This window comes from Ascoidea rubescens (genome assembly GCF_001661345.1).
Source record: "Ascoidea rubescens DSM 1968 unplaced genomic scaffold ASCRUscaffold_14, whole genome shotgun sequence".
Lineage (NCBI taxonomy): Eukaryota > Fungi > Ascomycota > Saccharomycetes > Ascoideales > Ascoideaceae > Ascoidea > Ascoidea rubescens.
In genome coordinates this window covers 336,313-363,388 of record NW_017962926.1, presented here as the reverse complement: position 1 = coordinate 363,388, position 27,076 = coordinate 336,313, and the positions used below count along the sequence as shown (strand labels likewise).

Here is a 27,076-nt window from a genome sequence, read left to right as displayed (position 1 = left end):
CTCAATGCTGTGTTCCATTTTGATATTTTAGTTGCTAATAATATTTTTGACAGGGTTGAGAACTTGAATGTATGTAGAAGTAACTGTCATGACCAGTGAAAAATCGGTGACAAGAAGCACCACCAATGATTCTCTCATCTTAAACTTCAAATTTTAATAGAATAAGCAACAATCGGTAGTAGGTTAACGTTATTGTATAATGATACAAATATATATATCATCCAGCTGTTGTTTGCTACAATTTATTAGTATATATAACCTGGAGACCAGATTTGAACTAGACGATCATAAAAACTGCAGGTAGCAACGAATTTTCCATCTGTCGACCAATCAGCGCCATAAACCATACTATTGTGATTCTCTTTAAACACTCTTTCAACTACAATTTCATTTTCATTTTCTCTCTTGTTTAAGATTTTAGCACCATTATACATACAACACGATAGTAATCTATCATCAGTATCGTCTTTCCCACCAAAAGGTATCAATCTCCATACACCACCTCCTAGGTTCAAACTTTGATTAACTTTTGGTGGTAAAGAATATATCAAGTCGTTTGGAGGCAATACTCTCAAATCAAGAGATCTCACATTATCATCATAAGAGCCAGTCATGAGTTCATAATGATTTCCATTTACATTCCAAGAACCGTTTCCGTTATAATCGCCTGGAGTTGGAGTTAGAATTGAAACTATGCCAGCATTATGAATTCTGTCATTTTTAAAAATCAATTGATTGGACCTAATATCATGAGCTAATAATTTACAATCATCACCACCAGTAAATATAACATTTTTCAAAAAATCATAGCTACTGAAGTTTCCCGTCCATGCTTCTAAAGAATGATTTTCATCAAATGAGTTTAGTATATCAAGCGAAGAATTTTGTAATTTCAATGTATAAATCTTGCCACTTGTTAATGTTACTAAAATCAATGAATCATCAACTGATGAAAAATTTATTGAGGTTATTAAAGACGTCTCATCAAATAACTGAAAGTTTTTAATTAAAGATAAATCAATAAGAGAATCCTCAATGGTCAATCTCCATAGAGTAATATTCCCAGTTGAATGTACTGTTGCAATCAAGGTGTAATCAAAGGGAGAAATTTTTAAGTCTAAAATAGCACTAGATGTTTCTTGTGTCTTGATCAAGGCGAGGGAGCTAAAGCTGTTATTATATTTCATAATATCTATAGAACCCTTTCTATCTGTGCTGTTGTTGTCATTGACTTTATACGTTCCTAGAATGAGGATGGAGGTATCAATTGGATGAATTCTCAAACAACATGGAGGCTTTTCAGTTATGCTGGAACATAAGCTCTTACAAATAGGTATTCCTTCTTCCTCCGGTAAAATTTCAGAACAGTACTCTGACATTGCAATCTTTTGTTTTCTTGTTTTGAATTCCAGCTGGTGATGGTGATGGTGATGATGGTGATGGTGATTGTGTTGCTGAAGGAAGAACGACAATACCACGTGCGTTTTTTGTTTTGTGGGTTCGCGAAAAGGAAGCAAAAGCAGCAGAAGATTGGCGCTTAGTTCAGAAGAAGAAGCACAAAATGTGCTGTGCGAGATGGCTTTCTTTTAGTGATAAATAATGGTTTGCTGGTGTTTATCCTTGGTGATGTTCTCTCACAAGAGCTGAAATCAAATACATGATGGATATAACACAACTCTTGTTTTTATTTATTTCAGCTATAGCTATTAAATGCTGCTATAGCTATTCCGATGAGACATATGATCAGCTTGTCCAGGGTATTAACTATTGCACAGTTACCAGTTGCATTGATCATGGTTTGACTTTGGGTGAATTACCTGATTCATGTCAATTATCACTCTGTATTAATGATTTGATTACTTCCAAATTACAAATTCATACTATTTTTCAGCCAAATAAACATAATAACGATAGGTTACCAGGTATGACTGGTTTTACTGCTGTAAATCATATAAATCAAGAAATCATCGTGGCGTTTAGAGGATCAACTAAGCTAATTGATTGGTTAACTGACTCAATTGCAAAACCTGTGCCTTATTCACCAATCCTATCAAAGTATAAAGAATGTGGTGATTCTTGTTTGGTCCATCTCGGGTTTTATAGTGCTTTAAAAAACTCTTTTAGAGTCATTAGAGAATCTGTAGTTTCTCTCAGAAAAACTTATCCAGATTATAGATTGTTTATCACAGGGCATTCAATGGGTGCAGTGTTTGCTATTTTGGCTGGTATTGAATTTCAGTTATCTGGTTATGACCCTCTAATTATTTCTTACGGTTTGCCGAAATTTGGTAACATGAAAATGTGTGAATGGATAGATGAAATCTTTGATACTGAAAATGTCTCTTATATGATTGAAGCAAACCAGCTTCCCCAGAGTGGTTATATAACAGTAATTCATAGAGGTGATTACGTTCCTTATTTGCCCTTTGGTTCTCTATATTCTTCTGCTGGTGCGAACTTTTTCATTTATAAAAAGCATTTACCTCATGAAAAACATGATGTTGTTTTTCAGGGATCAAACCTATATAATATCAAGAATGATATCGATCAGTTAGATCAAAACGAAATTGATTATATCAGATCAGTTTCCACTTCTTTTGATATTTTGCACAAATATGAACATGGAAGATATTTCGATAAAGTCACCCAAAGCCCACAATGTCCAGCCAATGTTAATAGAAATGATGGAAATGAAGAGATGGAACGTGATTATAGTTAATAAATAATAGTTAAACTTTTCCGTATCAGGAAACACGGATTGACTTTTATTATTTTTTTTCGAACTTTAACTTTTCGCGTTTTTGATTCAATTTGGAACTTTGAATTTGTCTGAAAAATTTTATCCCAAGATAATCTCTACTATACAAAATGTTACAATAATGTCTGTTATAAAATCAAAAAAGATAAGAAGGTTAAACAATGGGAAAAGATCAATCACAAACTCTTTAGCATCTGAAAAGGAAACCATTGATGAAATCAAAATCAATATTAACGATAAAAATAATGATAATGATAACCGGATTAATCACAATCAAAAAACTACAACAAAGAATTTAGTTTATGTCAATATTCTGGATGATGATGATGGTCTCTTAAATGAAAATAAACATGAAAACCAACTTGAAGATGAAACAAAAATCCAACTTCATAAAAAGATTGAAATTGAAAAAGGGAAGGATAGAATAAAATTAGAATCTAAATTCAGTAAAGTTTTTCAAAAGAAAACTCAAGATTTTGTTGATTCAAGTTTTATTCCGCCTTCTATTTCCCCCTCATTGATACTTTCAAATACTAAAATAGATCATAGTTCAATTACTTATCATTCGGAAATCCCTTTAGAAATATCCAACTCTCCCGATCCATATTTGATTCTTGGTGTTGATGAAGCTGGAAGAGGACCAGTTTTGGGTCCAATGGTTTATGGGATATCATATTGTAAGAAGGAATTCTCTTCTGTTTTAAGTTCTAAAAAATACGGATTTAATGATTCAAAACAATTGACCGAACATAAAAGAAGTTATTTATTGTCGAAAATATGCGAGAATGAAAGTGAATTATTTAAAAATGTAGGTTGGGCAACAAAAACTCTCACTGCTCGTGATATTTCATCGGGGATGTTGAAACCAATTAATAATAACAATGGAAATGGTAATTCTGCATTTAATTTGAATGAACAAGCTCACGATGCAACAATCAATCTAATTCAAGAAGTTTTGGACAAAGGCTTAAATATAAAAGAAGTTTATGTTGATACAGTTGGGCCTCCTGCTAGTTATCAAACTAAGTTATCCAGAAGATTTCCAAATGTAAAATTCACTGTGACTAAAAAAGCTGATTCGTTATTTCCTATAGTTAGTTGTGCCTCAGTTGTTGCAAAAGTTACTAGAGATTATTCTTTAGATTTATCAAGAAAAAAACTAGAAGAGGATGATGATAATAATAATAATAAAGAGGGTATTATAGATTGGGGATCGGGGTATCCTTCAGATCCACGAACATCCAAGTGGTTAAAGAGATCAATAAATAAAATATTCGGATGGAATCAATTTGTTAGGTTTTCATGGCAGACTACTAAAGATTGCTTGAATAAGAATAATGGAATTAATGTAATCTGGGAAGATGATTGTATTAAAAAAGAAGCCTATTCAAATATTAGCAAATTTTTCGATAATAGCAATAATAATAATAATAATAATAAAGATTTAATTGAGAATGATTTATCAATTTTATGGTGGGGAGATAATAATTGTGAGATTTGAAAATAAAGGTTTGAAGAAATAAAAAAAACATATCTTACATAGATATATCAATATAAACGATGAGAATCATAGTGTAGGATGTAAGGTGTAAACGAATAAAAATAAAAATTGATATATAAGATTAATAAAGATATTAAAATGAAGTAATTTGTATCTATAAAATTTTAATAGGTGACAATCAAAAAAAAAAGAAAAAAAAAGAATTAGGTAAAATTAAGTGAAACTGAAGGAATTAATTAAAATTAAAGTAATAATTCTAAAGGATTTTCGACAACCTTTTTGAAAGCTTTAATCCATTCGCCACCTAAAGCACCATCGACCACTCTGTGATCAAAAGTTGCAGTAACATTAATAACATCATCAAAGATAAAACCGTTTGGATTAGCTTTATCAGGAATTGCTTTCTTTTCGATTGTTGCAATAGCTATGATAGCGGATTGAGGAGGATTAATAATACTTGTGAATAATTTAACTGCTGGATTCATACCCAAGTTTGAGATGGTAATAGTACCACCTTGGAATTCGTGGGGCAACAATTTACCTTCCTTAGCTCTCTTACCCAAATCTTTAACTTGAGAGGAGATTTCTTTTAAGCCTATAGCATGCGCGTTTTTAACTATGGGAGTTATAAGGCCAGTTGGAGTTGCGACAGCCACAGATACATCGACATTTTTGAATTGTCTGATTACATTCTCGTTTTCTAGCCAGTAGGAGTTAGCTTGGGGAACTAATTGACAAGTTTTAGCGACTGCTTTAATGAGGATATCGTTAATTGATAATTTGAATTGGTTATTGGAGTTGTCATTAAGAGATTTACGTAATTTCAATAATTTTGAGACAGAGACATCTGAAGAGACGATATAAGAAGGATTATTTTGAGAGGATTCAGTTAATCTTTTAGCAATAACGGATCTCATTGTTGTAATTGGGATATCTTCATAATCTTCAGAAGATGAAGGGGCAGCGGCAGAGGAAGAGGCAGTGGTTGGTGCAGGAGTTGTATCGGCAGAAGGTTGTTGTGGAGCAGGTGGAGGAACATAAGATTCAACATCTTTAGCAGTGATACGGCCATTTGGACCAGTTCCAGTGATATTTTTCAAAGCGATGCCTTTTTCTAAAGCAATTGTCTTTGCTAAAGGAGAAGCGAAGATTCTTGATGGAGACAAAGATGAGGATGAAGATGAAGATGAAGATGGAGATGGAGATGGAGATGATTGAGGCTTTTCTGAAACGGGAGCTGGAGCAGAAGATTCAGCAGGTTGGGAGGCAGAAGCCGAAGTGGAAGGAGCGGGTTCGGAAGCAGGAGCAGGAGCAGGAGCAGAACCACCGGCGTCAGCTTCAGTAAAATCAGAAAAAGCAGAGACATCAGCTTCATCTTCGACGTAAATAGCGATTGGTTTACCAACAGGGACATCTTTGGTACCACCATCAACAAAGATTTTTGCAAGATAACCTTCTTCTTGGAATTCGAAATCCATTTGAGCTTTATCGGTTTCGACTTCAGCAATTGGTTCACCTGGCTGCAATTTGTCACCAACAGATTTATTCCAAACGGCCAAGTTACCTTGGGACATTGTTGGGGATAAAGCAGGCATGTTAATGACAGTATAAGGAGGATAGGATTTGTTTGAGGCATATCTCTTTGAGAAAGATTTATTCAGGAGGAGATAGTTGTATGAATTTTTAAGGAATAATTGGCTTGAGTGGGAGTTTTTCAAGATTGGTAAAGAGCATTTTAACAAAGGGTTTAAAGATTTGGATTTCAAGGCAATAGCAGACATTTTTTTTTTTATTTGATTTTTGAATAAGTAAATGGTTTAAGAATGGTTTAAGTGTTGAATGGTTATAGTAAAGTAGAATCGAATAGATTTGATTAGATTAGATCAAGAGAAAAAAGATCAATTGAAGATAAGAAATATAGATACAATGAACCAATTAATGGATAAGAACCAAGAAGTAGGAATTGGGAATTTGTATTAGTTTTTAAAAAACCAACAGAAGAAGAAGAGTTAAGAAGGAAGAAAGAAAAAAAAAGAAGAAAACTATAGTATACTAAGTAGTGAGTAAAACGAAACAAGTGCAGTAGATATAATGAATATTAAAAATGATTTGTTGAGGAAAGCAGAGACTTTTTCCGGTGGAAAAGCAGATTTTAGTGCGGGTAGCGATGTTTTGGCTGTAGAGAGAGGGATTATCCGCAAAAAACAAGTGCTTATGTAAGTGGAGAAAGCGGTGAGTGTATTGTTGAAGCAGGGAATGGATCAGGAGTGGATCAGTTGACAGTCAGTGGGGGCGAGAGAAAGCGTGAGAAAGAAAAACAACAACAGAAGCAGCAAAGTGGTGAGAGAAGCAGCAGCAAGAACAAGAGAAGCACAAGAAGCACAAGAAGCAAGATCAACAGGAAAAATGGACTGGGACAAGGTGTTGAACGTGGAGGAGCAGTTCTACCAGGCAGGCTTCGAGGAGGGCTACCGGGAGTCGAAGGAGCAGAACTACCGAGAGGGCAAGCAGTTTGGGTTGCAGACTGGGTACCAGAGGTACTTGGCCTTGGGAATGCTCAGGGGATATGTGGTGGTGTTGGAGCGGTACTGTGCGGGCGAAGGAGTGGAAGCACAGGTAGCAGAAGCAGCAGAAGCAGCAGAAGCAGCAGAGGAGACGGTCCGGCGGACGGTGGCGGGGCACGTCGCGCAGTTGCGGCAGCTCACGGCGGAGGTGGTGCTTGTCAACGACAGCCGGGGCGTAGCGAAACTCGACGAAACAATTCGACGAGCACGAAATCGGCTCCGGCTCGTGGCAGCGGTGCTCGGACGACGCGGGCCGCGGGCCGCAATGGTGCGCGAGATGACGGAGATGGTGATGCACGTGGCGGGAGAGGTTCGCGTGCAGCAGGACGAGAGCTGGTAGAGAAGCAGATGAGAGGTAGATCCGAAGCAGCAGAGAAAGGACTCTAAACGCCAGCACAACCATGAACAAACTCTTCAGCAGCTACAGTTCGGTGGACCTCACTGACACAGACAGCAACGCAAAGCTAATCAACGACCTTTCTGTCTCCATAGACAACTTGAAGCTGCTCCAGCACACCCAGCTAAGTGCCAGTACTGGTGTTGATGGTGATGATGGTGGTAACATAGCTGAAGATAATACAGCAGCTTCTCCATTTGTTTCCAATAACGAGAACTTCAATTCCCTACAGGACATTTTCCTCAACAAACTCTTGTTTATCAACAACCTAATCAACGAAACTGAATCAATTATATCCCAGAACTCTCTTGAATTGGATTCCATTTTCTACAATCTAATCAAACTAATCAACAAAATTGAAGACTTCAAAACAACTATCGTTCAAAACGACATCCTCCTATCCTCAACGTCCAACAATCTCACCGACAACACTTTCCACACAATTGATAACACTGCTGAAAATAAAGAAAGCAATAATGAAAATAACAGCTCACTAAACGTATCCAACCTATCAAATTTACCTTTAAAAAACATTTCCTCTTCTTCTTTAAATGACCTAAATATCCCAGGCAGTTTTTTGACTGCTTTCCCTGCAAATACAACTAAAACAATCAAAAAGGTACTATCTTCATCTTCTTTACTAATTGCAAACTCAAATTCAAATTCAAATAAAGACACTGAAGAGATCAATAACCAACTAATCTCTACTCTATCTCAAAAACTAGAAAGTTTCAAATTTTGGAATGTTTTATTGTCAAATCTATCCTCTTTAATCCACACTTCCCTATCGAATTTTAAATCTCTATTTAACAAATTCATCTCTCTAAATTTCAACCATCTTTCAATATCTATAAACCAAACTATTTTTGACAACAACAATATTCTAAATATCAATGACTATCTCTCCATCTTATCCCAAAACTCATCAAACATTTCATCTCTAATTCATTTTATTTCTCAAAATCATATCCAACAGAATCTCCCCCAAAATGATCTCTCCTTTCTTCAATTCTTTTCTCAAAATTTCTTAAATCTAAACAACCTAATCCTATCCAAAATATTCCAAAACACTCACCTTCTAATTTTCAATAAATCTCCAAATAACTCAAAATTCTCAATCAATCTAATCAAAATCCATCACAACCACACAAAAAAGAAAAAAAAATCCACCAATAACAGCTCCATTGACTCAATTTTTAACTCACAGATCTATTCTCTAATAAATTACTCCCTCTTTTTCAACTCCCTTCCAATCTACTTCAAAGACCAACTCATCAAAAAAAATTCTCTCTTACTAAACAACTTCTTTCAAAAAATCATCAACTTAAATCTTTACAACAAACTATCTCTCTTCTACAAAATATCCTCAACTGACAACTACAACAACTACAAAAATACCCTCAAATCTCTCTCTCTATCCTCCTTTGACATCAACAAAGAAAACAAAATCAAACTAGACTTAATCGTCCTATTGAAACTAATTTACCTCTTATCTTTCTTAAACATTATAAATAAAAATAACTACCATTTTCTAAACTTCTACTACTTAAATCTTAAAAACAACATTCTAAATATTAATTCTTCACACAACCCCTCTCACAATTCCTCTCGTAACTCCATCTCTCCTCGTAACTCAATCAACAACTCAATCATACAACTATCTCCATCAAAAACATCAAAAAAGGACTTGTTAAACATCAACAAATTCATTCTAAATCTAATCGAATTGTTCAAAAAAAATTGTAATCTACCTGATTCCTTTTTTCATCCAAATCCTCCTTCCTCTTCCTCTTCCTCTTCCTCTCCAATTACCGATTCTTTTGATGATAATTCAATTTCAAATCCTCCTTCTTTTGAAGCAGAAATCGAAATCGAAATCCAAAGTAAAAACATTAAAAACACAGAATCTGAAGAACTATTAATCATAGGCTCTCATGACTTGAAACTATGGCAAGATAATATGGAAAACTTGAAAAATTTCTTCTTGATAGATAAAATTTTATCCAAAAAACTCAATCAAATCAAAAATTATGCTACTGATTTTAATCACTCCAAAATATATTACGTTTTCAATGAAAAAAATCTAATTCTAAGATCTCAAGAAAAAAAATCAACAAATAAACTCTCAAACCACAATAAATTTCAATCTTTTAATGAAAACACTTTAAACGCCCTAATAAGTGGTGCTTCAACTTCAACAATCAATTTAACTGAAAATACTAATTCAAATTCAAATTCAAGTTCAAATTCAAAGTCAAATAGCACACAACCAAAATCACGCCAAACTCAAAACTCTTTACTAGCTGATGTAATCCCAGAAGAAGGTTTCCTAAATAATGACCAGGTTTGCTTAACAAGAAGATTAACCCAAAGATTCTCAAAAAATCCAAATACTAAATTCTCTGCCCGAATGTCAAAGAATATTTCCAAACAACTATCAAAAAGATTTTCAGTTCAAAATAATGAAAATGAATGGAAATGGGAAGATAATTTCGATAATTGGATTGAAGATCAAGATTTAGACATAAATGTTGATAATGATGATGATCCTTGGGGAAGTGAAATAGATTTAAATTTAGATCTTGATGAAAACTCAGAAAATCACTCAAAAAATTCTAAAAGCTCGAAAAATTCTATTATTAATAAAAGGAGTCAACCTTCTTTAACTCATAAAAGGAGTGAAGGCCTATTAAATGATGATAATATATCTTTAAGTTCAGCTGAAATTAATGATTGGGGTTGGGGTGATGAAGATTTAGATGATAACTTGTCTATTAATTTTGATGATAGTGAATCATCAACAAAAATTAAACCCGATAGTAAATCAGATGTTATAAAATCTAAAAAGTCTTTTAATACTATTAAAAAACCTGATGTTAAGAATGAAAATGAAAGTTTACAATCTGATAGTTTAGATAATTTTGAAAACTATGATGAAGATAGTTATAAAACAACTTTAATTCCAGATGAAATTATTAAAATCATTAACTCCTTCATTAATTATTTTCAAAATTATAGGATTATTAATAACTATAATCGAAACTTAATTATTAATAAAACAAATGAGCTATTACAACTTTTTTATGTCATCTTTGTTTCAAAATATGAAGACGAAATTTTTTTTTACAATGATTGTTATTATTTAAATAATTCAATTAAAAAATCCAATAATTTTAATATCGATCCAGACTCATACCAATCATATTCAAATAGGTCTTCATATTCTTCAGAGGGAAGCATAACATCAGGGGCTTTTGACGATACAATCGAGTATTTATTGCAAGGAATTAAATTAAAACAAGAAAGATCGTTATTTAAAATATTTAATAAATTTAATTCTTTTGATAGTTTGAATGATTCAAATCTTACTGACTTAATTTTGAATCAATTGGAATTTAAATTTCAAGAAATATTTAATGATTTCAAAAGTTTTTCAAAAAGACTAAGAGATGTTTTATTGAAAGAATTGTTTGATTTATTTTATTCAAAAATTATCAATTGTATTTTAAAGCGAAACACAATTACTGAAGTTGAATGTGAAGAACTAAATAGAATCATTACTGTTTGTTTAAGCTACATTGAGAATTACAAAAACTTTTATAATTTTGGTAATAAAAATATAGTTATACTTGAGAGCTTTAAGAAAACAGTTGGAAATCATCACAGATTGGAAAATTTTAAGCTAATAATCTCCAGTCATTTGGACGTTATAATGGAAAATTTCTACAATGGGGAGTTTTATGATCTTAAAACATTTGAACTTGTGCATTTAATCCTGGCAGCTTTTAGTAATAGTGAAATCAGAAAACATGCAATTTCTGAGATTGAGGACATCAGAAGTTCGTGATTTATTGCTCAATGCATTTGTTATTATTGTTGTTGTTGTTATTTATTGTGGTTGTTGCTGCCACTGCTTAATTTGTCTTTTCATTTATAGTTTTCGAATTTCAATAAATATTGGCGGCTCAATCCACAAAAGTCAGTCGTTTTCATGCGCATTAAATGGAGTCCATCAATATAACGTTATGATTTGATTTTGAAAACATTCAGTCACATAAGAATGATTATGGTCTGCTTATCTGTTATCAATTCGAAACTCGATGAGAAAAAACACCTTATTGTCTGAAAAGGTTAAGGGCTTTAAAATCAAACCCATGCTTAATTTTAAAACGGGTTTATAAAAGACGTTTTCATTCCATTTATCATTACTATTCAGTTACATTCAAGAATTGTTCAACAGTCGCTTGTTCAAATTCGTGCTTCCAAAATGAGATGTTTTTTATGTAAGAGCACCACGTCGTTATGAAATTGCAAATTTAATGGCAACCCATTTCCAGCACCAACATGCCTTTGGATCTGTGTGTTCATTTGCAGCTTCTTAAGCCTGTTGAGTGTGTCGAAGAACCAGATATTATTTACCAACCTCAAACCAAATAGCGGGCAGATTATAGGATAATATTCATTTGCAAAACAAGGTTTGGGCTCTCCTGTTAACGAAATAAAATGATTATAACTGTTTAGATGAGGTAAGTAAATAATTTTTGAAGTCCTCAAGGATTTTGGTGTTGTCTGCAGAACACCTTCTGGCCATTCTCAGCAAACAACAAAAACAATAAATGCAACAAATACAACAAATACAACAAATGTAACAAATGTAACAAAACGTATTAAATGTAATAAATGTCTCTCTTCAACCGAACAAACAGTCTTTATCAGTGTCTTAGTCACAAAGAACCATAAAATCTGGGTAGAATAGGAGGATACAGAGCTCAGTTTTTTGCTTTACGAGTCAGGCTGGGTTCTCCTTAGAAGAAGTTACAAAAAGTAATTCTTGTGATTTGAAGGAACGAATATTGTTGAGTAGAGAGAATATGAAGGAATTATAAAGTTGTTGGCTCTTCAACAGTGTTGTAGTCTTCTGCTGCATTTGAAGAGAATTTATTCATTTTTAAGGCTGAAATGAAAATGAAATAGCCATGAAATGCCATGGAATGGCTATTAGGTGCTATTAAGTGGGAAAGAAATAGAGTATGGATAACATTTTCTGATAAATAAAAAAAAAGGTTGAGAATTTGTGATGGAAATCGACTCTGGTTGGGTTCTTTTTTTGTTGTTTTTTTGCAATTTAACCAGATAGAAGAGCAATTGAACAAGGGAATCTTGAATTTTGGTTTTCCACAAGTTTTGAAAATTATAAAATAGTCCATGAACATGATTAGTGCAAATCAAACACTAAAAAAATAAACCTCAATTGAATCTCAGTCAGATTAATGATTTTTTGGTTTTTGACTAAGTGTGGTTATCAATTTTAATGGTGGTAGGAAAACTGCAAGATTGCGAATCAAGAATAGACGAGTTAGGAGAAAGTGCTTCAGAGAGCTGGTGTAGGTTTTGGAGCTTGGTTTGTTTAAATCAAAGAATTTATATTGATAAAGAATTATAAATTAGAAAAATAAGGATTGGTTTAACCTTAAAAGATATAACAATGACATAAAGGGCAAGATGGATTAAGATACATAAAAAAGATCCTTTGTAAATAAAAGAATGATTTAGCCAGCAAAAAAAACATTCTAGCATGAAAAGAAATCAACATTAAAAATAGTGAATATAAAAAAACTAAAAAAACTAAAAAACTAAAAAATTAAACAAATGAGCAAGAAAAAGCCAAATGAAGATTAAAAATATAATATAATATAATTATGAACAAAAAAGAATGAAAAGTCTCAAAGTTTGAAGGAAAAACAACAAAGTTTGAAGGAAAAACAACAAAATAGAAGATAAAGTGGAAGAAACATAAGAAATCAATAACAGTCAGTCAAAAAGGTTTGGAATTCGAAGTAAAGGAAAATGAATAAATAGAAAAAAAAAAAAATGTAAAAGAAAAAAAATGTAAAAAATGTAAAAAATTTGATGATGTAGTATTATGAAAGATGAGTTACATGATAATACAACAGCCTGATTCTTCCTTGGAAGTTCTTGCATCAGAAGAAATTTGATTTGTATTTGAGTTGTAATGATAGTGTTTTCTGCTTCTTCTTGAGTGATTAGTAATATTGCTAGGAATAGGATTGATATTGATGCTATTAGAATTGTTATTTGTGCTATTATTAATAGATCTTGATGGGGTATTGATTAAAATGGAGGAAGAGGAAGTGTCAACAATGCTATTTTTATTTTCTTGAAAACTTGCACTTCGATTTGATTGGACATTTGAAATATCATTTGTTATGTAACTGTTTCTATTTTGTCTTGATGGGGACATTCTTAGAGTGGAAGAGCCTAGAGAGGTGGGATCGAAGGTGTCATCATCACTTGCAGCAGAAGGACCAGCATAAGAGTATCTCTGATATTGACGATTAGTGTTTGTGTTGTAGGTTGAAAATTCGTTATTGTAACTATGGAGACTAGCAGGGCCGGATAAAGTGAATCTTTTGTTATAATCTCTTATATTGGTTGCTGTATTAACGAATAAGGAGGCATTTCTGATGATATTGTAATCTTTGTTTAGAGAGCTTAGGGGTCTTAAACTTATGTGGAAGATTGTGCTTGTGGCTAAATTTATGTCTTTTATTTGCATTCCAGAACGAACAGCTCTACCAAGATGTAGGAAACGGATTTGGAAGATATTGACAGGTTTTTGGCCCCAAGAAGGATCCCAATTTATTAGTAGGTAATAGATTAGATCCGAGATTGAGATTTCGAGAGTTGATCTTGCGGTTAATCTGTTTTCATAGATGAATTCTCTGTTTAGAGTTAAATCAACTCTAGAGCCATTTATAAAGAATAGTGCTATTTTGATTTCGACGTCGTCAAACATTGAATCTGAATCGTCCATAAATCTGACATCAGCCATTTTTGTGGATTGTATAATATAGTGTACTAATACAAAGTGAGTTAGTGAGTTAGTGAGTGGATAGAGGATATTTATATGATTTGAGATAAATGAAAGAAGATAGTTTATATGTATAAACAAGGAAGCAGTAAATGTAGAATAAAGGATGAAGTTATGAATTTATAGAAGTCAGAGATAAATTGGGAGCGAAAAGATTGAAGATGTAGTTTGTAGAGCAGTTAGGAATCAGGATAATTTATGATTTTCATGTATAGTATAAGTGTCTAAATATGTCTAAATATATATATATATATATATATATGTATGTATATATATATATATGTATATATATTTAATAAGTAGTATGGTAATATAGATTGATTATTAAGCTAGAGAGCAATTTAAGATAAAATAAAAAAACGAATTTGAGGTTTAAATAATTAATATTAAATATGATTTGTTTTTTTAAATTTTTGTAAATTTTGTAAATTTTATGATTTTTATGATTTTTAAAATTCTTAAAATTCTTAGTATTGGAAATTTAATGTAATTGTAGTATAATTGCCAAAAAATTAAGTGATTAATAAATGATTAATATTAAATAACTTTAAAAGGGTATTGCTGGTATTATTGTCTAAGAATAGGAGGAATGGATTGAAGATAAAAGTTGTCAGAGTCTTTGGTTGGTAGATAAAATGATGATTGAGCGTAATACCAAAAGATAGGAAAAGATTTGGGTCTAGAAAAGTAAAAATAAAAATAAAAAAACTAAAACAAGATGAAATTATTATAATTATAATTATTATTATTATTATTATTATTATTATTATTATTATTATTATTATTATTATTATTATTATTGTTATTATTATTATTATTTGATATTGATTGATACTAATTGATTGGAAGAATAAAAAAAAAAGAACAAAATCCAAAGGAATATATATAAAAGGATATGGAAAAATAATGCTTTTTTTTTTGTTATCTGTTTTTGTATATTATCTAACGGTTTGAATATTATTTTATGATTTAGATGTTATGTTGTCTAAAAGTGTTGAATTTGTGTGCTTTTAAGAGTTAAGGTACGATTATACGTTTAGTAGACAGAGAATCAGAAAAGTGTTGATTGGGAATATAAAATTGAGTTATGGAATAAAGAAGCAAAATGGAAAGCAATTGAATCAAGATAATTGATGATTTGTATCAGATTAACAGAATAAAACTGGATTGTCAAATTCTAAAAATATGAATATGGACGCAGATCAGGTAGTGGGATGTGACTTTCAACAGAGGCTGGATATGGGGAATGAGAGTGGAAAGACAGAGAAGGGAGAGAGAAGAGAAGACCGAAAAGAAAAAAGAAAGCAGGCTTTCAGAGAGATAAGAAGAGCAGCAGAGCAGGAGAAGAAGAGGAAACAGAGGACTTTATATATCTCTGGCCCTGAGCGTCTCCATCGCCATTGTCGGCGGCAGCAGCACCAGCAGCTTTCCCGCGCCAGAACGCGCCAGAACGCCGGCGCGGGGCTGCGTCGGGCAGTGTTTGCGGAAATTCCTCTTGTTCAAAGGGGCCAGCTCACCGTGTCGGGCTGGAGCATGCACTGCACTCCCGTTCCCGCGGGGGCCACCCGCTTTGACCGCCTGCGCAGGGTTTAGCGGGCAGCCCTGGCGCGGGTTTGTTCGCTGGCGGTGCCCCGCGGTCAGACCCAGATTCAAGTCCAGACCGGGAAGCACAGGCGGCTCACGACGCCAGCCCAGCGAACAGCACAAGTCGCGCTGGCGCCGAGCCCGCTTCTTCTCTTGTCCTGCTTCCTGTGCTTCCTCTGCTTCCAGACGCTTTGTGGAGCTGCAGTGTCGGCAGATAGACTTTTGCCGCATAAGCTTTTGTCAACCTGGGAATTTTAATAATTTTCTTAAAATCTAATGACTGCGAAAGGCCCTGTTGAAACCAGAACCTGGCCGATTGCCTGTGACTCTGAAGTCTGTTTCATCTCAGCTCAATTAATCCATTCAAGCAATCCAGTTTTTTCTATCAAGACATCACACCCCAAAAAGTTAAATGGATACTTTAGGAAATTTCAGCTGATTTCGTGGTTTGCAACTAACTCTAGCGGGAGCTTTTTCAGAAAATTCATTTACTTTTCTGATTAGAATTCAGTCTTGAATCGCTCCAGTCAGTAATTGGCAATACTATTCAAGCAAAACACTAGTTCGCTGATAACTACGGCTCCAGAGAGCCTGGACAAACACGCTCTGCTTTCTGTTGGGTTGCTATTGGCGTTTGACCAAATTCAAGTGGTTTAAAATGGTTTAAAAAAATTTTAGATCAAAATGATTTAAAATAGTTTAGATTGATCGAAAATGACCTAATCGCACAGTTTATGCGTGGTAAAAGTGCCCAGACAGATAGATCTCTCACGGTTACAAATCTCACCACCGCTCCAACCGTTCCCACAAAGCAACTCACTCACTCATTTCCATTTAATCTTTCAATTGCCTCAATCAGCTCCAACGTTTTTACGACATTTGACAATTATAACAATCTCTCAATAAACTTCGCTCAATTGTTTTACTTGATTATTCCTCCTGATTGTTTCATTCATTCAATCAATCAATCAATTAACCCAAATTATTGCTTATAGTGTTTGAAAATATTTTAGAAATTAAATCACAATTTACTGTAATCAATCGCAACTGCTTATTAACAGCTCTTTAATGTCTTTTTTTGTTCTTTTTTGTTTGTAAAGTTTTAAAAGTATAATTTTTGAAATTTTAAATTAATTTCTTTACCCCAATTTTATTTTCTTATTTCTTATTTATTTATTACTACTACTACAATCACAATCACCATTACGACTACTAAATTCATATTTAAATTCTCAATCCTTGTTGAATTTATCCAAATTATAGCAATTATTTCTCAACTCAAAAATTCAGTGTTTTTCTTTCTTTTGTTTGTTTTAATCTGACAATTATCAATTATCTATCATCCAGCTATCACTTATCTTAAGTTAAATACGAATTTTGTCTGAAAAAGGATTCAATTCTGGCTATTTTTGTGTAATCTTTTTGTTATTTCAAAGCAATTAATCATACGTTAAATGAATATCAATTAATTGATATTTAATTAATTTGATACCAATCCAATTAATCGAAAACAAAAAACAAAAAAACAAGATAATAAAATAATAAAATAATTATAGCTATATAACATTACACAAAACCAGCTTAAAAATAAATAATAGATCAATTGTTGAATAATATTATTTATTATTAACTAAAATTATTATTTATCAATAATTATCAAATAAAGAACAGCATCTATCTTTTTACAACATTACCCAAGTTGTGGTCCAATTTTTTAGTACCAATTTCATTTATTGTTTCAAGATTAAAATCAGCATATAATTAAATAAAACTACTTTTATTTAAGTAAAATTCTAATGAAATTATGAAATTATGAAACTATGAAACTATGAAACTATGAAATTAACTTACAATTAAAAAACAATCGCTACCTCTTCCCTATCCATCATCACCATCACTATTACTACAATCTACAATCTACAATCTAAAGTCTACGCTATTTCTCCATCAACACTCTATTTATCCACACTATCCCTCTCTATACTCTATTCAAGACAACTCTCCAATCAGCTCCTTCTCTTCAAATCTATCCCACCATATATCGCGTATATCATTCATATTCACATCAATACTCACTCTATTCTGCCAAAAACTCAATTACATGGGGAAAAATAAACTTATCCACTTCATCTCCCCATATTATCTCCAAATGCTCATACTCGTCGATTCCAATCGACTTCACTTGCTCCCTCTCTTTATTATCAGGCAACTGCCTCAAAATAATATCAATGTCAACCAATGAATCATTCCTTCCATAGATCAATAGCATGGGAATTTGAATGTTTCTGGTTGGAAAACTGGGGATCTTGTAGTTCAACTTGCTATACTCATCGTTCATTGAACTGTCGTGCTGCTTCTTTATGATTTTCGAATTCAAAAAATAATTAAAACTGTACGAATCGTCAAACATCTGAAAGCTCTTATTTCTCATAATTTGAAACCAATGCACAACCACTTTAACGCTCGTTGTCGAGTATAAATGCGAATATGACGCGATTTTCTGCTCATACTTGATATTCTTCCCGTACCAATTAAACAACATCACGTTCGAATTGTCAATAAGCTTGTTAAACAATGGTGGAAACATAATCGATTGCCAAAACGTCGCTGATGGTAACAATGCACTCCTTCCAAAAAATAAATACATCAAGTTAGGACTTAACTTCATCAACGTATCAACAAAATAATGATTCAACCCCTTGGGTGTTAGTGCTGGCGATAACGCTATCAACTTTTTGATTTTTTTATTCAACTCGGGATGCAAACTTAACGTAGCAAACGACTGAGCTGTTCCTTGACTAAATCCAATATAACTCAAGTTCTTCTCGTTGGTCAATTCCAATATGTAATTCAATGAATCCGGTATATCATATAACGCAAACTCATCAATTGAAAAATCCCAAAAACTGTGCTTATTATCCTTAATCGATGAAAACTTTCGAGAATACTTGTTTCCTCTGTTATTCCCCAACCACACATCATACCCTAAATCTGCCAACACAAATGGTAAATTCTTCTTGCAATCAATCATTGTAACCCAAACCTCACTATTCATTAACAATCCATGATGTAAATAAACAACTGGCTTATTTTCCTTACGATTGCCATTCTTGCCATTCTTAATTCGATGAATAGTCAAAATATATCCATCTGTTGTCCTGACTAAATGTTCTTCGGCTTCATAATCAAATATCTTGCACATTTGAATAAAATCACTCGCTTCATTTATCCTCTTCATTAACGAAATCTCATCGCTCTCAAGCTCTTTCACCTTTAAATTAACCTGCAATCGACTATCCAATTCTTCATATATCACCTTGACCAAATCATCAAAAAACTTGATAATAAAATGTGGCAAAAAATATGTTATAATCGATAACGAAAACTCTGTCCAAACTAATCCCAACGATAAAAATAAAATCGACCATTCAATCAATTGTAACCGCCCTATGAATGGAATATGCATTCTTGATTCTTTTTATCCGATCTTTCTGATATAAAATAATCAACTGCCTGGTTTTCTTTCGATTCACTTTCACTCGTTCAAATCAAAGATTCAAAACGAAAGCGAAAACGAAAACGAAAACAAAAATAAATTAAATTGCGTTTGTGTTTTCAAATTGCGCTCCGATTTCCATTTTGCTTTTTTTTCTTGCATCAAATAATAAACTTTGATCCATCGCATTGTTTACCTTTCTTTTTCGTGGAAAATCCGCTTGTATGGTCGTCCTTTCCAATTCACTCAACTACCTTCAATTGGCTGTTTTCTTCTCCAAAAAGCTCAAACAGCCCGATTCAATTTTGTAATTAAATTAAGGCAGCAAAATACCCTTTCCTCTTTTATTTTAATCATCCTTCTGCATTCATTTTTTGGCATGATTCTTCAGATTAACTTCAGGCGAAAGTAGTTTCATCAAATCAGATAATATCACCTTATTTAGGTTCAATTTGGCTAACTAAATTCCTAACTTGGAAATTGTCGCATTGTACTCAACCGAACCTGGATTCTTCGGATTGCTACTTTTTCATTCGGACTATATACATTCACGAACACCCGTCGGCTCGGATGTTCGTCATTATCCGATAACGTTGTTTTTCTTATTTTTTTGAGTGAATAATATAACATACATTAATCATATACTGTTTTGCTTTGCCTTTATGTTACTGTTCTAGAATTTGGTTTAAAGCAATTATAAAATATCAAAGAATCATCATTATGCTAAAGAATACCCAAAAACAAATTAAAAATCTCAAATTCATTTTTGAATTTCATTTGGCCTATGTTTCAATTTCAATGTTACCAACTTGAAATGTAGCTCTTTAATGAAACGACTGAAATTATTAAAATCTATAAGATCTATAAGACCCATAGTTTTTATATAATCAATGAAAGTTCAGAAACTCTCTGAAATAATATCATCTGTTTTGTTGTAACTTATCAACAATAGCAATGTAAAATAGCAATTATACGTTCACCACCATCTGAAATTCCATTTTCTAAATCATTAACCAAAAAAAAGTAAACCAAACCCTTTGATCTTCAGTTCCTTTTTTATTGTTTTCTTAACTATTCGAATATAACTTCACCGCATCCACATGGACACTCTCTTTCATCACCATCATCAAACCATTCTTTAAAGCATTCAGCATGAATATGATGTCCACAAGTGAGTAAATTTAAACTTAATCCTTTAATAGGAATATCACAGTAACAGCATTTACTCGTAAACGTTTTACAATTTTCACATATCCAATATCTACTTCTAACTTCTTTTTCATTATTTTCACTCAATTTCACTTTGTCATTTGTAATAATGTTTTTGCAATTAAAGCAAAATGAATTAATATGCGTGTTTTTTAATCCTTCATTCAGTATTTCTGGCAATCCACAATATTTCAAAATTAATGAAGAAATTGAAAATAGTCTTTTTCTTGTTAAAATTTCAATAAAACCATGAACCCATTCTAATGCTTGATATTTTGTAAATAAATTACGAAATAATAATAATAACGATACACACATTAATATATCTCCTTCTTCAGTTGCATAACTGCTAACCCTTGTGATAATTCGCTCTGGATTCCATGGAAATCCGTTAGAATGATTCATGTTGATTCTCTTGACTAGATTTTCCTTATCCAATCGCTCTTGAGAAACTTCCAATATACTTTTTGCATTTTGATTATGTCTCTCATCTCTAAAACTACTAACTGTGCTGGCATAAACATTGCCATGTTCTCCTGATGATGAATTGTATTTTATTTGCTTTGTTAAATTGCTCTTTAAACTAAGAGTTCCAGGTAGTCTCTCAGTTGCATTATCTCTTTTAAATTTATCCAATGGATAATTAAAATTAGAAAGCCTAGAGCTCTTTGATCGAATTAATCCACCTAACGGCGAATCCTTTGGAATACTTCTTCCAACAGAAAATGATAATGGCGAAATTGAAGATCTAAAGGAATGTGAAATGTTAAACTCTACATCTTCATGATTAACATTTTGCTTGTTATTATGATCGGAAACATTCACAGTACTCTTCACTTCACTTGATGAATCTAGCATCCCAAGACTAGATGTTGAACTTTCTAAAGACTTTGGATTTTTGATAAGAAAATTGCTCTTTACTTTGTTGGAATTGGAATTATAAATTGAAGGAAATGACTTAGGGTTTACCAATTCCTCATCAGATTCATCACTGTCATCTAAAATCGCACTTTCATTATCTTTATAACTAGTTCCTGATTTTTGCCGCAGCTGGTTGATTGCATGTAAAATTTCTTTATTGTCGTCAGTATCACTTAATGATTTTTTTTTTATACGTTTATTTATACTGGAATTACTATCACTTTTTCCATTTTGTTCATTTTTATTGGAAGAACCATCCACCTGAATTTTCGGTACTAATTGCAACATTGAGAGAGTAGACGATTCAACTGAAGAAGCATAGAAACGATTTGAACCGGTAAAATTTTCAGTATTATCGCTTTTACTTTGCTCTTTACTTAACTCATCAGTGTCAAAATTACTAAAAATATCTGAATTATTATCTGATCCCTTTCTTTGAAATTTCATATTTATCTGATCTTGAGATAAATTCCCACTCATAAAATCTTTTTTCCGATTTTCTTGTTTTATCAAGATTACTGTCAATATCATTTTCCACAATTTAAAATGCCTGAAATATTGAATTTCTGTTGCAACTCTTATATTATCAATAATTATTATCAATATTTTCACAGTGTCAATATCTTTTATCAAAATTAAAAACTTGATTAAGCAAACTATTTGTGCATTTTCAAAATCATCTGAAAAATTAAGTTTGTCACTTAGAGACATTGATTCGTATCCAAAAAAAACTTCATCTACAATTTTCCGAATCTCTTCAATTTTTAATTTATTCAAAATAGATTTGCTTTCTCTTATTGGTGGTTTTTTATCTTTATTATCAAGCATTTCCAAAACAGAAAAAAGATTTTCACCATTTTCAAAAATTCTAGGTATCTGCAATTCTTCACCATCCAAAAACTCCATTAAGCGATAATAATACCACTCAACTCCTTCTCCCAAGTACCTAAAATAGCTGTAAGAACAACGTTGAAAAATTAAATCGAAATCTCTTTCAATTTTTATTGGGTTACATAAATAAATCAAAGGTATTGGCGTGTTTTTAAAACTGAATTCAGGATTCCTGGCAATTGAGTCAAGAAAAGAATTGGAGCTGGAATAATTTTTAGATGGTTTCAAGTTTGAAGATGTTCGACTAAGACTAGGCACATTGAGATTGGGTTGAACAGATGATCTCAACTGGCCTGAACTGTTAGATGATGTATGGACAAGACTTGATAATGGAAATGAAACATCCAAAGAAGATTTTAATAGATTATTAGTTATATTTTTAAATGGAGAATTTGTAAGATTTTGAAAACTTATTTCTTTTCCAGAATTCTCGATATTAATTGTAGTTTTTGATATATTCTGAGGCTGCTCGTTAACATTTATAGGATTTCGAGCTGAATTCTTGATGTTAGAATGATTTTTATTGTCATTTACTAGATTTTCCACTTCTTGGCCAAATTGATGGTTAGACGTGTTTCTGTAATGGGTATTTTGCAAAGGTTTATTTTCTTTTAATCCACTAATAAATTGATGAGTGGTTTGTGACCTCTGAATTATAGGTCTTGGTATGTCATTAAAAGCTGAGTTTTTGGGAGATTGAGAGTGTGATCTTTCTATTTTCAGTGCAGCTGATGCAAACAAACTATCACTACTATTGCTGTTTTTATTGAAATCATAGATATCATTGTAGGTAGCCATGGGATTTCCCTGCAGATGATTAGTTAGTAAATTTTCATTTTTTTTGTTTAAAATGGGACTATGAGGAGAGTTTCCACTCAAAAAAGATTTTTTAGATTGATCAGATTTAGAAAATTGGTTGGAACTTCCAAAACTAACACCATGCTGATTAATTTGATGATTGGAAAAGCTGATATGTCGTTGAAGTTGAGGAACCGGAAGTGACCCTACAACAGAACTAGAGTTTGAGTTGTTTGAGTCCAAATTACTTGAACCATGAGAATCTCTGTGCGTTCCCTGTGATTGAATATTTTCATTTGTCAGATTTTCTTGATCAAACAGGTTTCTGGGCTTCAATTTAAACAAAAAGGAAGAAAATTTTGGAAAAAAAACACGATTTCCATGATTTTGAGCATGAATTTCACTTATATGGTTAGAACAATCACTCAATATATGATTTATATTGTTATATGAATCATCTATGAGATCTTCTGAATTTCTTAAATCAGGCGTAGAATTTAGTAGATGATTATATTTTTGATTTGTTTCTTTAGAGGATATAAAATAATCATTAAAATTTTCTTTAAAATGTCTTGAAGACTGATAAACCGAATGGCCCTTATCATAGGATAGATTCTCATTTCTGTTTTTATTTAAAGTAAAACAATCATCATTTTGAGAAATAAAACAAACCTCATTAAATCTGGACCAATTAAATTTGACAGAAGTTTTAGGTAAATCTTCTATTGTACATCTCTCACTTCTCAAATCATGCTGTATAAATAATTTATCTTTTGAACAGGTCCATATGTGATTTTGATCTTTCCAACACAAACCAGTAGCTGGCTGCGAATGTTCAGCCAATACAAATCTAGGTATAAAGTTCCTTTTGAGATCCCATACATTCACAAAAGAATTGTTGCCTAAGTAGCAAGATGCAACCTGACAGTCGATAACAGAGGAACAGTTTTCTGTGAAAGGAGACCACGAAACCTTGGCTATCTGACTTGATGTATTTATTGTGAAATCTGGCTGGGAACGATCTTGAATATTCTTGGAGCTCATATTCCACACTTGAATTTGTTGATCACTACCTCCAGAAACAATATAATTGAATTTATTATTCCATTCAAGAGTGAGACCTCCTTTATTGTGGCCATTAAATCTTTTTTCTTGTTTATTGTTTCTCAAATCCCATTTTACTATGCTTCCAGAATCATAGGTAGCAACAATACTATATGGATCATGAGGAGAATATTCATTACACCTTACTACATCAGCATTTGCAGATAAGCTTTTTACGGGCTCTTCAGAACGAAGATCCCAAATTTTTATAACACCATCTCTGGATCCAGACATCAATAGATTAGAATCATGAGGAGAAAAGGCAATGGAATTGACAGGACGATTGTGTGCTTTAAGATTATTGACGATTTTATTATATGTTGATGAAGATGCATCCGAATTATCAAATACATAAACCGAACCTGTTATCGAAGCAACAGCAATCAAATTTTTATTTGAGTGATAACCAAATCTTATGTCAAAGATGGAGCCCAATTGAGTAACGTTCTTTTGTAGAAAAGAACCTTTTAAAACATCTTTTACAATTGTGATTGTGGAATTTTCGTTGTCGATATCTAGAACTTGAATTAAACTTTTCCCAGCAATTACCACTCTGTTTGGGTGAGCAGGATCATTTGAAGAGGAAAGAGCCTGTATTTCGGTATAAGAAGCAAAATTTAATGATGTTTTTGTTTTGTAAGAGAATTTTTTGTAGTTTGAAGAAGTTCTGTCCAAAATATCTGAGCCATGAAGTGGTTGCAAGAACAAATTGTGATTGTTCATTGGAGATTGAGGTAGTGCATTGTTTATTGGCGATGAACTAGATGGACTAGAATTGGAGCCTGGTTGAGCCAAGGGGGAATTTAGAATACTGAAAGGCAAAATACGATGATTAGAAGAGTTATTTCTTCTTGTTCTATTAAAATTTTCAGCATTGAGGGCCATTCTATATTGTGTATTGTGTATTATTGTGATATATATCAAAGATAATCAGATTCGAACAATCGCTGGAAAAGTAAAGACGGACGTTTTCACAAAATTGAATTCCGCTGATGTTGGAGATAGTGGAAAAGATTTGAGGTTTACATCTAAATAATAATTTACTTTAGATAGTAGTTGGAGGTCTTTTGAGTTTCTTGGTTATTGTCCATCAGAATTTATTTGTGGCAATTGGTTTTAATAGAAACGTTTTCCTTTTTATATTTTTCTATGTTTTTTTTAGAGTACAATAAAGCAGTAGCTATTTCAGCTTGATATTTTTTTTTTCTTGGAAAAAACACACTTAGTTTTATATATTGAAATTTCAATGGGTATTTTCTTGAAATGTTATTAGTTTAGTTGGTAAAATTTCTGTTAATGGAGAACAAAAATTTATGATAGAATTCAGATTATAAAAAAATGTTTGAGTTGGTTAGTCATATCAGAGCTTATTAAAATTTTAGTATTCAAGTGTAATTATAGCTTTTTTTTATTAGCAAATGAGTCCATATATTAAAGCTTGGGAATTTAAAGTAAATGTGTAATGATAGAAATGTTTTCAAATACAATGAATATCTTTGGGTACTAATGCAATATAATTTGAGATTTTAAAGTATTTCTATTTATTTATTGATTACTGTTAAACAAAAAGGTTATATTTCTTTTATTTTTATTTGAAGGCCATTATAATAACCATCATTAAAACAAATAAAAAACAAACAGAGTAATCTAGTAAGTTTTTAGTAAGTTTCTAGTTAATGGTGATTGTATCGGATTCTTTTTGCATAACTTGATATATTAATTTTGAATTTCCTCGCGAAATTTAATTATCAATGTTTATTAAAATTTGAAATAAAGCCCATCTAATGATTTTAAATTTTCATGGAGTGTAAACTCGAGAACAAAACAACAAAAAGATTTTTACTCATTAAATTTAAATGAATAGAATTTAATAAACAAGCAAACTTGATAATCAATGTCTATCTTCCGAAGATCTTCTTCAATTCCTGCACAAAAAGAACTCTGAAGGCATTGAATTTCTGGAATTGAGTTGGTTGATCTAATAATTATATTAATACTTTAAATCCACTTCATTCCAAAAGACCCACTTGGGTTAGGTTAAATACATACATCCAGTATAATAGAGTGTTTTGATTTTGGGTTTGTTGAAAATGGGTTTTGTTTGGATGCCATTAACTTTACAATAAACTTTTCGAACAAAATTTCGGAAGCCCTTGCTGCGTAAAAGCTAAATTTGCCAAAGACAATATTAATATTGTGCTCCAAGTGCTTTGAAAAGACAAATTGAAGGTTGGGAAAACATACAGTCTGATAAAGAAGCTCTTCGATGTTTCTTGGGCCCATTTGCGACGATTGTATCAAATTGGCTCTCACCCAAGATCCATCTCTGTTTTCACTTCTGTGGAAAACCAAGAGTCACATGCAAAACCAAGACCACAAACAAGGATCTAATAAACAGCACGTGTAGAACAGCTTTCGGGCCGAGCTAGTTGCTGGTGGCGAATATCCATCACTCAGAACGGCTCTGACTTCCACCAACACTGCCTTCATCTCGAGATTCTGACTCCTTCCCGCTCTGATCCAGTCCCGAGTCAGTAGTGGTTCATTCATCGGCCCGTGTTCTCCGGTAGTGACGGACCGATAACCACGCAGGCACTTTTTTTAATTCGCGTTGGTTGGCTCGACGCAAAAAAGACAGACATGATAAATGTTGATTCATCAAATTTTCCTTTTTTTTTATGAATTTACATTTTTCGAACATCGCAAAAGAAAGATAAGTCTAAATCGGTGCCCATGCATCCATTTTTCCAGATGTAACGAAATGTGTCGAGTTTTGCTGAGCTTTAATACTCTAAGAGTTTTACCCCAGATTTTTGACAGATTTTGATTGCAATCTTAAATGAAAAAAGAAAATTTACCACGTTATCTATTCGGTGAACAACTCAATTTTCGCGGGCTCGTAGACTACCAGCCAAGTTTTTCTTTAGACATCAATACTGAAAAAACCTGAATTTTCGTTGC

The 27,076-nt window shown here is 32.5% G+C and overlaps 8 protein-coding genes across 8 annotated transcripts; 3 read left to right on the top strand and 5 right to left on the bottom strand.

The window, feature by feature from the left end:
- Positions 1 to 245: 245 nt before the first annotated feature.
- Positions 246 to 1,379, bottom strand: RRT2 (diphthamide synthase; the record flags this gene model as incomplete). The annotated part of the gene is made up of 1 exon (XM_020192035.1): positions 246 to 1,379. One exon carries the CDS (start codon positions 1,377 to 1,379, stop codon positions 246 to 248), a length of 1,134 nt encoding a protein of 377 aa, XP_020045386.1.
- A 139-nt stretch (positions 1,380 to 1,518) lies between these two features.
- ASCRUDRAFT_116075 (lipase family protein) lies at positions 1,519 to 2,878 on the top strand. Its single transcript, XM_020188833.1, has one exon. The coding sequence runs from the start codon at positions 1,658 to 1,660 to the stop codon at positions 2,717 to 2,719; it is 1,062 nt and encodes a 353-aa protein (XP_020045385.1). The 5' UTR covers positions 1,519 to 1,657; the 3' UTR covers positions 2,720 to 2,878.
- A 418-nt stretch (positions 2,879 to 3,296) lies between these two features.
- Positions 3,297 to 4,157, top strand: RNH201 (ribonuclease H2 catalytic subunit RNH201; the record flags this gene model as incomplete). Its single annotated transcript, XM_020189524.1, has 1 exon — positions 3,297 to 4,157. A coding segment is annotated over one exon (861 nt), but the record flags the coding sequence as incomplete, so codon positions are not given.
- Positions 4,158 to 4,501: 344 nt separating this feature from the next.
- Positions 4,502 to 6,040, bottom strand: LAT1 (dihydrolipoyllysine-residue acetyltransferase; the record flags this gene model as incomplete). Its single annotated transcript, XM_020195256.1, has 1 exon — positions 4,502 to 6,040. One exon carries the CDS (start codon positions 6,038 to 6,040, stop codon positions 4,502 to 4,504), a length of 1,539 nt encoding a protein of 512 aa, XP_020045383.1.
- Positions 6,041 to 7,224: 1,184 nt separating this feature from the next.
- On the top strand, positions 7,225 to 11,067 carry ASCRUDRAFT_9821 (uncharacterized protein; the record flags this gene model as incomplete). Its single annotated transcript, XM_020195255.1, has 1 exon — positions 7,225 to 11,067. The coding sequence occupies one exon, from the start codon at positions 7,225 to 7,227 to the stop codon at positions 11,065 to 11,067; it is 3,843 nt and encodes a 1,280-aa protein (XP_020045382.1).
- Positions 11,068 to 13,086: 2,019 nt separating this feature from the next.
- On the bottom strand, positions 13,087 to 14,368 carry ASCRUDRAFT_77472 (uncharacterized protein). The gene has a single exon (XM_020193875.1). The coding sequence runs from the start codon at positions 14,071 to 14,073 to the stop codon at positions 13,156 to 13,158; it is 918 nt and encodes a 305-aa protein (XP_020045381.1). The 5' UTR covers positions 14,074 to 14,368; the 3' UTR covers positions 13,087 to 13,155.
- Positions 14,369 to 14,820: 452 nt separating this feature from the next.
- On the bottom strand, positions 14,821 to 19,162 carry TGL1 (sterol esterase; the record flags this gene model as incomplete). Its single annotated transcript, XM_020195254.1, has 2 exons — positions 14,821 to 14,946; positions 17,822 to 19,162. 2 exons carry the CDS (start codon positions 19,160 to 19,162, stop codon positions 14,821 to 14,823), a joined length of 1,467 nt encoding a protein of 488 aa, XP_020045380.1.
- Positions 19,163 to 20,263: 1,101 nt separating this feature from the next.
- On the bottom strand, positions 20,264 to 25,000 carry RTC1 (Rtc1p; the record flags this gene model as incomplete). The annotated part of the gene is made up of 1 exon (XM_020192033.1): positions 20,264 to 25,000. The coding sequence occupies one exon, from the start codon at positions 24,998 to 25,000 to the stop codon at positions 20,264 to 20,266; it is 4,737 nt and encodes a 1,578-aa protein (XP_020045379.1).
- Between the last annotated feature and the right edge of the window lie 2,076 nt (positions 25,001 to 27,076).